The 12,194-nt window shown below is 31.3% G+C and overlaps 2 protein-coding genes across 2 annotated transcripts; one reads left to right on the forward strand and one right to left on the reverse strand.

Annotated features, from left to right (window-relative positions):
- Positions 1-1,422: 1,422 nt before the first annotated feature.
- On the forward strand, positions 1,423-5,950 carry RecQ5 (RecQ5 helicase). Its single transcript, XM_065503543.1, has 5 exons — positions 1,423-1,732; positions 1,816-3,120; positions 3,373-3,818; positions 3,883-5,209; positions 5,276-5,950. Exons 1-5 carry the CDS (start codon positions 1,615-1,617, stop codon positions 5,371-5,373), a joined length of 3,294 nt encoding a protein of 1,097 aa, XP_065359615.1. The 5' UTR covers positions 1,423-1,614; the 3' UTR covers positions 5,374-5,950.
- A 3,525-nt stretch (positions 5,951-9,475) lies between these two features.
- On the reverse strand, positions 9,476-10,744 carry LOC135955639 (putative nuclease HARBI1). The gene is made up of 4 exons (XM_065505998.1): positions 10,632-10,744; positions 10,138-10,570; positions 9,913-10,057; positions 9,476-9,843 (listed from the first exon to the last, which is right to left on the reverse strand). Exons 1-4 carry the CDS (start codon positions 10,742-10,744, stop codon positions 9,476-9,478), a joined length of 1,059 nt encoding a protein of 352 aa, XP_065362070.1.
- Between the last annotated feature and the right edge of the window lie 1,450 nt (positions 10,745-12,194).

The raw sequence follows: 12,194 nt of genomic DNA on the forward strand, positions 1-12,194 counted from the left end.
AAAAAATTGTTTATTTTTACTATTTGGGAAGGGCACATGCCCACCCCAGCATAATAGTCTAGCTACGCTTATGGTTAGCAGCTTAAACCCCACATTCATAAACAATTTTTAAACATAAACAACGTTTTAAAATCAAATGTTGTATGGAGAATTGCTTAAAAATGATGATTGTTCCAGATCGTTAAATTCAAATCGCTAATAATGCAAATTAGAAACAATATATAGGTTGTCCCAAATATATGATTCTTACTTTGTTTAGAACATTCTATTAGCGTCTAAGTATTTAAATCCAGCTTACTGGTAAAGTAAGTTTACTTTAATACAAACTGTATTAATTTCTTATAAATTTGTTCCTAAAATTTATATATTTTGGATCCTTATAGATAGCGGAGTCGATTAAGCCATGTCAATCTGTCTGTTGAAATCATTTTCTGAAGACCCCAGATATCTTCGGGATCCAAATCTTCAATAATTCTGTGAGACGTGCTTTTGAGAAGTTTAAAATCAGCAAAATCGGTCCACAAATGGCTGAGATATGAGGGAAAAATCAGGACAACCTCGATGTTTGACCTATTTTTGACCTATATCTGGATTACTAAGTTATTAATTTAGACAATATGGATATCTAATGATAGATATTTCAAAGACCTTTGCAACGATGTATATAAGACCATAGACCTACAATGGGACAAAATCGGACAAAAAAAAATTAAAAAAATTATTTTTTTTTAAATTTAAATTTAATAAATTTAAAAAAAAGATTAAATTTAAAATATCAATTCAAAAAAACATTTTTAACAAAAAATTAAAAAAAAATAAATTAAAAATTTTTTTACCTAAAAATATTTAAAATTTGTTTTTTTGTTGGAATATAGCTATCTTACTTGTTCAGATTACATGTAATTGGGAATTGGAGATCATCAATTACAAATTACATACAATTGGAGATTGTCAGCCGATTTTGCTGATTTTTAACACCAAAATTTAAATGACCATATCTGATATATTGATACCAATATATCCGATCAATATCTGATATATTGATACCAGTACAAAATATCAACATATCCAGTACAAAATATCAACATAAAAAATATGTTTAAAACAAATTGTTGCAAATGTAAACAAAACAAAATAATTGAAAATTAACACAATTAACAAACGTTTTAAATTGATTTTAATAGAATACAACTTATTTTTACAAATTGTTGTTCTCGTAATTAATTGGATATTTTTTTAGATTGAGAGTAAATGTATTTTTACGCTCTAAATTAAAGTTACTGCTTAATTTTTACTGGAAAGTACGCGAACACACTTATTGTAATACCAAATCTTCATTTAAAAAATCGTCAAAACTTAAAAAAAGCGCAACATTGAGCCCGAGTGTTTTTACTACTACTTTTTTTTGCAAACAAAATTTTAGTCAGCTGTTGGCGCCTTTTTGACAGCTGTGTGTGTGTGTTTTTTTCGCATACGAAAAAAACAAAACGAGGAAAAAAACACAGAAAATAAAACAAACTTTGCTTTTAATTTCACAAAAAACAAAAAAAATAATGCAAAACTAATAAATTTAAAAAGCAAATATTACAAAAAAATCAAATAAACAAAAGCAAAATGAGTGGAGACAGAGATGAAGTTGAAGTGAAAATGTATGAAAATTTGGAGAAGCACTTTGGCTTTAAGGAGTTCAAGTCCGAGTTGCAAAAAAAAGCCATCAAATGTGCAGTGAAAAGTTAGTGAATTCTTTGATATAAAAAAAATAAAGCCACTAACAAGTGTTTGTTGTATTAATTAAATGTTTATTTTGTATTGTAGAAAAGCGAGATGTTTATGTGAGTATGCCGACTGGTTCCGGCAAATCACTGTGCTTTCAGTTGCCAGGACTCATTGCAGAGGGTCAATTGACTATTGTTTTTTCTCCTTTGTTGGCTTTGATTAAAGATCAAATAGATCACTTGGCCAAATGGAAAATCCAAGCAGATTCCTTAAATTCCAAAATGTCTCAGAAGGAACGGGATCGCGTAGTAAATGATTTAAAGTCGATTAAACCCAGCATACGTTTCTTGTATATTACACCTGAACAAGCAGCCACCAAGGGTTTCCAAGAGCTGCTGGCACAATTAGTGAAATATGATAAAGTAGCGTATGTGGCAGTGGACGAGGCTCATTGTGTTTCTCAATGGGGTCATGATTTTCGTCCCGACTACTTGAAATTGGGAGAATTGCGTAAAAAATATCCCAAAATTCTATGGATGGCTTTGACAGCCACTGCCTCCAAGCATGTTCAAGAAGACATATTCAAACAGTTAAATTTAAATCAACCTGTGGCGAAATTTTCTACACCCAGTTTTCGCAAGAATCTCTTTTATGATGTAGTTTTTAAGAATTCGATTGAAGATGATTTCCAACATTTGGCCTCATTTGCCTTGCACTGTCTGGGAGATGAAGAGGAATTTCGTGTTACACCCGCCCCAAAACGAGGTTGTGGCATAATTTACTGTCGTACCCGTGAAAATGTGGAGCGAGTTGCTTATGGCGTTTCACGCCAAGGTGTGGCGGCCATTGCTTATCATGCCGGTCTGAAGGGCTCAGAACGTGTAGATGCTCAAGAGAAATGGATGAACGGAGATTATCCCATCATTGTGGCCACAAACAGTTTTGGCATGGGCGTTGACAAGCCCTCGGTAAGATTTGTGATTCATTGGGATGTTCCTCAAAATGTGGCGGCTTATTATCAAGAATCTGGTCGCGCTGGTCGTGATGGTCTTAAGTCGTATTGTCGTCTGTATTATGGGCGCGAGGATGTCAAGTCTATACGTTTCCTGCTGCAGAACGATATAAATCGTTCACGCTCTTCTTCGTGTTCGGGCAAACAAGAAATGGCCAAGAGAGCCGTGAAAAATTTCGATGAAATCGTCTCGTTTTGTGAGATGATGCAGTGTCGTCATAAACTATTCTCCAATTATTTTGGCGATCCGACTCCGGAGTGTGTTGACAAATGTGATGTTTGTAAGAATCCCAAGAAGATGGAAAAAGCCCTGCAGACATTTCAACGTTTATGCATGGATGCGGCTTTTAAGACGGGCATTTCATTAGAGGATAGTGCAGATTTATATGAAGGTAAGGAGAAATGCATTCTTATTTACGAATTGTGTAAATTACATTTTTAGTGTATTTGAATTATTATATAGTAAATTGAACTCAAGCCAGAAAAAATTTAATTCTAATGTGCAAAATAATTACTAAATTTTAAACTTCTGAATTTTAATTATAATTTTCTGAATTACTATATGAAATTTCCTTAAAATGGTGAAAAATTGCAGACAAACACATTGATTTTTTACTTTCTTTCAACACATTATTTGAATGCAGGTGGACGTGCAGGTATCAAACGAGCTGCCGCAGAATATACCAACAATGATGACAACTCTGATGACGAATCTGGCGAAGTTTCACACGATCAATTGGCCAAGAAGGCTAAGCGAGAAACTGCAGACTTTATACGCAAACAATTCCAACTGCGAAAATGTTTAGATGCGGCCAAAGAGTTGGAACAAGAATCTGAAACTCATATGACACGAATACATCAAGCTCAAGCGACCACAACGAAAGTAGCGGGTCTAAAAATATCAATGCGTGAGAATTACTTAACAGCATTAGCAGATGCTCTTAAGACAAATGTCCAGAATAGTGAGGAAGACCGACCTAGAAGTGCCTTAGTACAGAGAGATTATGAAGCTGTGGCGGCAGACATTGAATACGAATGTTTTTCAAAACAAAAAGTGGCCAATATGTACAGACATGCGGTGGCAAAAGAGGTAAACGTAAACGAATTTTTTATAGCAACTCGATTATTGAAAATAATAAGTTTCTTTTGAGCAGCTTTCGATCATAAAACAATTGACCAGCAAGCAACGTTTAATGCCTGTGTTAATGGACTATGTACCCAAACCAGAAGTTAAAAAGAGTGTCTGGAATGGTGGCAGTGTTGAGTATTTTCAGCGTAAACTTAAGGAATTGGAAGATGATAATCCACAATGTTTAGCAAACAGCAGCAAGAGTAAAAACGATATACCAAAAGCATTAAGAAAACCCAAAAGCTATAAACAAGACATGGATAAACAAACCACCATAGGTAGTTTCTTTAATGTCTCCAAAGGCAGCGAAGAAGATTCTTCTAATACTAGCACGGAGGACAAAGAGCCCGAAGAGAATGTTAATATGGATATTAAGCTAGAAAAAATTGATTCCCCCGAAAATGAAGAGGAATTAGGCATCAAATCAGAAGATGAAGAAGAGCATAAAATGGTAGTAGACACGGAGCGAGGTGCTAGTGAAGACAACTTGGAATTACTGATTTCTAAAGAGCAGGAATTAAAATTACAAATTGAGAAATTGGAACAGGAAGAAAAGGCAGATATTAAGGATGAGGAGGAAAAGAGTATGTCCAAGGAAAACAAAATAAATAATGAAAATAATGAAAAATCATTCAAGAAATCCTCTTCCTCATCGTCCTCAAGTCTCTTCAAGACTAAAAGAACATCACACTATCACAAAGACTCTAAAGACAAATATCGCAGTCACCTAATCTATACACCACCCGATACTGAAATGGAAAATGATAAAAACGACTCTGACAATACTGAAGAAGATGACGAAGAGAATGAAAAAGATTCCGATGATATTTTATCGTTGTTGGATAAAATCGAAAACGAAAAGAAAAAATACGAGGAAAGAAAAGAAAAATTAAAAGATCAAAAATCTACAAATGGCAACAGCTCCAATAAAGATAAAACAAACTCTTCCTACAAAGACAAAACTTCAAACGATAAAATATTTGTAAAGCCCTCCTCTTCCTCCTCCACTTCAACATCAGCTAAAACGAAAACGTCCTCTACTAATCATAGTTCATCTTCACATCGTGCTCATACTTCTTCCTCATCATCTTCTGCATCTAATTCCAGGGATATTAAAACAAAATCCCAAAAAGATCATGATACTAAATCAGGCTCCTCCTCCTCTAGCTCTTCATCGGCCTACAAGCAAAAATTACAATTAGAACGTGAAGCCGCTCAAAAACAACTCAATGAAATTAGTAAAACCGTAGTCGACTATCTGAATCCCTACTACAAACGCAAAATTGCTACCAAAGAATTGTTTAAAGTTTTGGCCAAACGTTTAACCAATCGTGTTATGGATGGTAAATTGGGTAAGTTGAAAGGAAAACACTGCTTTTTAATAACATATTTTAATATTTTTTTTTACTTTACTACAGCTTTATCCAATTGCAAAACGTATATAAAAACAAATTTCCAAGCTATGGAAATGATTTCGGATGACGCAGACATCGATAAATTTTTAACTACATCATAAAAAATTATTATTGCTTCCCAAACTATATTTATTTCTTTTTAATTAATTATTTCTTAACAAAAAAATCTGTTATGTTTTCCTATTACTTTTTAGTGGTTACTATCATAGATAAATACACATAGATGGGAAACTTTCCACTCAAAGACCTAACACAGTTGTAAAAAAATCTATGTGAAAACAAAAAAAGTTATTTTCTAGTTTCCGCTCTATATGTATTACTCTGTGGTTACTATGATGTTAAAAAGTTTATTATTTTATTTAATTTTAAACTTTTATTTCGGTTTTATACTAAGAAAAATGCACTTGTTTATTTAATCTTAAATATTCTTACATATATATATATAAAAAATAAAATGAATACATAACATAATAATCTATAAATAAAATTATACCGAACTACATAACTACACATTAAGAACTTTAAAATGCATATATTTAAATATCTACCATACATCCAACTATATTTATCTGTCTATAAACCTTTAAAACAAAACATATATAAATATGAATTGATCTACAACACTTTAATTTTAAGGAATGAACATTATTAAATAAAAAATGTTATTTTTAATCTAAAGTTTTTTTAAGTAGTATTTTTCCTATGTTTAATGTTAATTTATGTATTTGGTTTCATTGCTGAAATCCCTGCCTCAAACTATAAACATCGTGTCAAATTTTCCTCGTACATGTTCCTCCTATAATAGTGGATACTCATTTGTTATTGGATTAATTGGCAATAAATATACGTTTAAGATAATGCCTCTTTACAATGAAGCTTTAACAGTATGTACTTAAAAACAATTGGTCAATTCACAAGGTCTCTTATCAGTCATGTTGTCATAATGTCCTAATATATCAAGACTCGGCAGCTCGGCTTTACCGACTCTTAGGCATTCGGCGCAGGTCTTTGCTGGTTGGTTACGATAACACAATAAACATAGCATACACAGTAGTATTAGTTTAGGACATTTTTTGCTTGAAAAGCCATAAAAACCATTAGGACATTATGACATGATATTGAATTGACCAAATAAGTATCAATATTATACGCAACTAGTTACGTGACTTGTTAATGGTTAATGACCCTTTGATAAATGGTTATCTCAATGAAATTCACAATTTCTTCACTGCACGTAACTAGCAGTTAGTCACCGGAGGAGTCATCCAAACTTCAGACGAGACACTACGATTTGTCAAACAAAAATACAACAAAAAATATGTTTGATACAACAACAAAATACATTGACTAGCATGAATTTTGTTGTTGCGAGAGATAGGTTTTTGACAACAGACTTAGGTTTTTGACAATTACGTCTCGTCTCTATGTTACCCTATGCCCCGAGACATGTCAGACAACACCTACGCAAAAAAAAGGAGAGCATACAGAGTTATGTGCAGGATCCATTTGATCGTATATGACAGCTTTCAACTATATTCACAGAGACGCCATCAATTCCACGGTAGCAGGATGCCGTATGAATGTCGCCCACCACCGATAGCAGACGCCGAGTCGTTCTGGCACAACTTAGATCAAGGGGGTTATTATGTAATTCGATTCGAAATACAATCAGCCCAATTATGAATAATAAATTCCCTGGGAGTTTGTTCTCCGGAAGTTTTTTTCCCATTGAATTTGAATAGGAAAAATGAGAAAAGGGGAAAAACTCCCGGGGAATTTTTATTCATAATGTATGTATGTATAAAGCATATACATATGTAAATTCGAACGAATTTATTTTCGAAAGTAGTTACATAATGGATGTATAAAGGATGGAGGGACAGACTTAACGACTTAACTTAACGTCCCGCATAGACCGTGCCGTCCTTAACTTATGCCCAGCATGTGGTCAGGGTCATCATGACACCCTGCACATATTTAACTGTTCAGCCAACCCTACTTCACTCAGTCCTATGGATTTATGGACTCATCCTATTGATGTAGCACAATTTCTTGGACTTGAACCACATGCAGAACATCCAGATTGATTATTCTTAAATTGTTCATGCTGCTACAGCAACCCTTTTTGATAACAATTAGATTGTCTGATGACTGATCCAAAGTATTGAATTGAAAATAAAATTTATATAAAAAAAAAAAAAAAAAAAAAAGTGACTAAACTCCAGATTACTTAGAGACTCTTAAGTGACAATTGTCTTGACACTAGATTACATGGGATGTATAAAGTAACCAAAACACTTCTATATACTCTACAAAAACGACATACGTGTCAGCCAAGTGCCAAAATACAGTAATTCTCATTAATGTCTGATTAAGGACAATTACTGTATTTTCTTTACCGTTACGTTTTATAAAATGAGCACCTCAATACATATAAAGTAATTATCCTTTTGCAAAATATGACTTTAATCTGTAATTATGATTTATTTTTAAAAATACAAATCGATTATTGCATTCGATTAATCGATTTTAAACATGAAAATGGTTGATTGTAAAGTCGAAAATCGAAATTATTAGCTTTTTAGAGGTAGATTTGTTCCTGTATTTATTGCTAATCTATATATATATTCGAATTTGCAAAAAGAAAGTCAATAATTGAATGTCTTGAGTTACAACATTTTTATTTTAATAGATATCCTACTCACATCTTCCTAAGTGACAAAATAGGTCTTAAAGGAAAAGACCTAAGCTTTCTTTTGAGCAAAAAAAAATTTTTAAAAAAAAGTCCCATATTGGAAAAAAATTTCGATTTTGCAAAAAAAATTAAAAAATTGTTACAAAATATTTATTTTGATAGATATCCCACTCGCATCCCACTAAGGGACTAAAAATATCTTAAAGGAATGGACCTAGGCTTTCTTTTGAGCAAAAAAAAAAATTAAAAAAGGGCCCATATTGGAAAAAAATTTTGATTTTGCAAAAAAAAATTAAAAAATTGTATGTCTTGCGTTACAAAATATTTATTTTGATAGATATCCCACTCGTATCCCACTAAGGGACCTAAAATATCTTAAAGGAATGGACCTAAGCTTTCTTTTGACTACAAAAAAAATTTTAAAAAAAAATTTGCAAAAAAAAAGTCAAAAATTGTAAGTCTTGAGTTAAAAAATATTTATTTTGATAGATATCCCACTCGCATCCCACTAAGCGACCAAAAGGGTCTTCAAGGATAATATCTAAGCTTTTGTTTGACCTAAAAAAAAAGATTAAAAAAGGGTCCATTTTGAAAAAAAAAGTCAACAAAGTTTTTGATTTTGCAAAAAAAGTCAAAAATTTTATGTTTTGAGTTACAAAATATTTATTTTGATAGATATCCCACTCGCATCCCACTAAGCGACCAAGTAGGTGTTCAAGGAAAATATCTAAACTTTATTTTAAGAAAAAAAAAAAAAAAAAAAAAAAGGACGCATTTTAAAAAAAAGTCAAAAAAGTTTTTGATTTCGGAAAAAAAATATTAAAAATTTTTTATTTTTTTTTTTAAATATTTTTTTTCGAAAGATCGAAGAAATAGCTATCTATACTATTTGGGACACATTTTGCTAAGAACAATAGGTAATAAGTTACATGGATAAGAAAAAACCCCTGTTTGACCAAATTGTCAAAATTTTACCCCCTATAACTCAGAGAGTTCTCGACCGATGTTGTTGAAAAATTGTGTCTGAGTTACTATCCAATAGAGCTAACCTTGGTGCAAATTTCATCCCGATCGGAAGACATCGATTTCAAAAGTTGGTTCACTTGACATGAAATGCCCCATATATATAAAAATGAAATGGTCCATGTATGTAATGTCATCACGTGAGAACGGCTGGAGCAATTTGGCTGATTTTTTTTTATTCGATTCGAAATTTTCAGGAGATGGTTTGTAAAGAAAAAAATTAAAAAATTACGGCTAAAACCGGCTTTTTTAAGTCCAATCAACTGTAAAAAAGCCCCTAAAGTATGCAATACAAAGAAAGCGGGCGGTCAACTAGTTTATAATAACAAAACAAATAAATAAACACAACAAAACAAGATTTTATTTATTTCATAAAATAAACAGAAAAAAACATAAAACAAAAAAAAGATCATCAGATTTCATAAACGTTAGGTTTTCAGAAAATTTTCTCCAGAATATTATAAAAGTAAAATCTCTACTTATGATTATTTCCTTAACTTCTTAATTTTTGGCATATTATCCTTTATATCGTTTCTTATATTTTTACCAATATTTCTAATATTTTTGCATCCTGGCTCTACGTTGTTGCTTTCGATGGGAAACTGATCTACATTAAATTTCAAACAAATGTTATGCAAAGCAACACATACATTGATAACAGTAACACATGTGACAGGTTCAAAAGGCAACTCAACTGTGAGACAACGAAATCTTGATTTTAGCAAATCAAATGTTTTATCAATGACTGATCTTGCTTTGGCATGTTGCTCATTAAATTTGAATTCTGTAGAATTAGGACGGGCACCTCGATATGGCGTAAGGAGCCAAGGTTCCAATGGATATCTACAGTCCCCTAAAATAACCAAATTAAAATATGTACTTATATATTATTCATAAAAATAAGATTTGTTAAACTAAATACCCAATATTCTTGTACATCTGTCGCCTTTTTGGTATACGTTCACTAAATAGTCTCTTATGGCTGACATAATCCAAATATTTGAATCACACCAAGTAGCACCATCTTTTGCATGGATAAAACGTATAAACATTTGATGATCGCATATCTGAAATATAAAACAAATTAGAATGAACAAGCGAATAAATACGTTAAATTTTACATTTGCATATTTTCGATATAACTTACCATCATTACATTCAAACAGCATTGTGATCTTCTATTGAAAAATATAAATTGATTTTCACTTGGTTCCTTTATTCGTATATGTATACCATCAACTACGCCAGCTACTCCCGGTATTCCATAGTTATTATAAAAATATCGCTTAATCTCCTTTTGATTTTCTTCGGACGATTTAAATATAATATGCTTGCGACAGACTAACTTCTCAATGGCATTACAAACTTGTGTGACACAACTGAACATTGATTGTTGATAAATTCTCAAGTGTTGATATTGGCCTATTTGATGTTGGTCACTTAGTGCCAGGAATCTTAAAGTGGTGGCAAGCTTGAGTAATGGTGTGTGAGCAGATGTTGATCCTTCCAACAATTCACCTCTAATATGTTGAAGAACATATAAAAATGCTGGCTTATTTAGACGAAAATGTTTTACGAAACTAAAAATGTAGTAGTCCGTAAATTTATTAAAAAGTTCATAATTTTCGAAGCAAATCTTACCTCTTGTCATTTAGATTCATTATATCTAATTTGTCTTTTAGCAATATCCTTTGAACTCTCTCGCGATTAGTGTCATCATCGCTGTCTTCTATCCATAAAGCTATACTATCCATTTTTATTATATTGATAAATATTATTAAAAATATTTTATTACGATCTTTAAAATTTCAAATTTATTTTTTGTAAACATTTAAACATTAGTGCTGCCAAGTTTTCGCCGGAATTATGTGTTATTTATGCAACCCTGAGTCAGGGTTGCATATATAACGTCCCTGAGTGACGAAGATTTTTACGACATCGTTTTTATTAACCCTCCTTTAGTAGCAACTGATCTGGTTCATTCAAACAATTTTTATACTACATTTTTTAAGCACCCTAAATTTTAAGCTATTTTTTGATAAAAATATATTTTTACCGCAATTTTATGTTTATTACTCTTTTAAATACTGTGAATTTAATATTATTTTTATGTTTTCGAAATAAAAACTGAAGAGATTATTTTCAGACGCGCCTTTTATTTATTGATACATATCAATTTGAAAATGATTGCGACTACCGGAGGGTTAAATCGCTTTTGAAGTTGCTTCCAAAAACATTTGTGTTTACACGATGAATTTTGTTTGCATGTCCTTTTTTGCAGACTGGATTGATTTTTATTGTTTAATTGGTTAATCTTCTTTATTAAAATTCAAAATAAGAAAAATAATATAACGTAACAAGAAGAAAATAAATTAGTGTAAGATAAATATGAATAAATACACGAAAAACACAAATCGTGTACCAAGGCGAATTCATACAAGGTGGTGTCAGTTCTACAAAAACAACGATTGGTCTTAACAAATGTCAAAAAACCAAAATGAAAAATTAAACAAATAAGTATTTAAACTTAACAAAGTGTAGATAATTGAATAGTGAGGGCTTTACTTATTTATGTAAACAATAAATATTTTGTTAATAAGCTTAGAATATATAGATATTTAAATATAAAAACAAGCTTTGACAGTTGTTAGAACCAAAAAGCGAAAAAAAATTATCAGCTGTTTGACTGACTCCACTTTGTATAAATTCGCCTTGTCGTGCACATTTGTTTACCTCTCATGCTTCTCTACGTCGTTCGCCTAAAAACAAAGGGAGACGTCATAAAAATCATCATCTAAACTCAGTGTAATAAATAGACGACTTAAAGATTATTAAAACTCGACTTTTTAAAATTTTAGTTTAGTCGACTTTATATATTTATGAAAAGTCGACCTTTAATGTAAAATATTTATAGCTGCAATATTTTTTAATATAAAATATACATAGGTACATATTGAGATTATAAAAATACATTGCAAAAGAACAAAAAAAAAACTTGAAAACGTTGAAACAGTCTTTTTTCGACTACGGGGCTTTTTTCGACTATTGAAAAAAAATATTAAAAAAATTAATTTTGTTTACCTAAAAATATTAAAATTTTTATTATGAAGTATAATTTGGTGAAGGGTATATAAGATTCGGCACAGTCGAATATAGCTCTCTTACTTGTTTTTCCTTAAAATCTAGTAAATTTTAATTTTTATT

Source organism: Calliphora vicina, chromosome 3 (assembly GCF_958450345.1).
Source record: "Calliphora vicina chromosome 3, idCalVici1.1, whole genome shotgun sequence".
NCBI classification, from domain to species: Eukaryota; Metazoa; Arthropoda; class Insecta; order Diptera; family Calliphoridae; genus Calliphora; species Calliphora vicina.

Bases quoted from the DNA above. Each gene is read 5' to 3' on its own strand.
- RecQ5 (XM_065503543.1), top strand. From the start codon at position 1,615: ATGAGTGGAGACAGAGATGAAGTTGAAGTGAAAATGTATGAAAATTTG. The intron at 1,733-1,815 runs GTTAGTGAATTC...TTTGTATTGTAG, and splicing joins CATCAAATGTGCAGTGAAAA to AAAAGCGAGATGTTTATGTG. The intron at 3,121-3,372 runs GTAAGGAGAAAT...ATTTGAATGCAG, and splicing joins TAGTGCAGATTTATATGAAG to GTGGACGTGCAGGTATCAAA.
- LOC135955639 (XM_065505998.1), bottom strand. From the start codon at position 10,744: ATGGATAGTATAGCTTTATGGATAGAAGACAGCGATGATGACACTAAT. The intron at 10,571-10,631 runs GTAAGATTTGCT...CTACATTTTTAG, and splicing joins ATGAATCTAAATGACAAGAG to TTTCGTAAAACATTTTCGTC. The intron at 10,058-10,137 runs GTAAGTTATATC...TTTATATTTCAG, and splicing joins GCTGTTTGAATGTAATGATG to ATATGCGATCATCAAATGTT.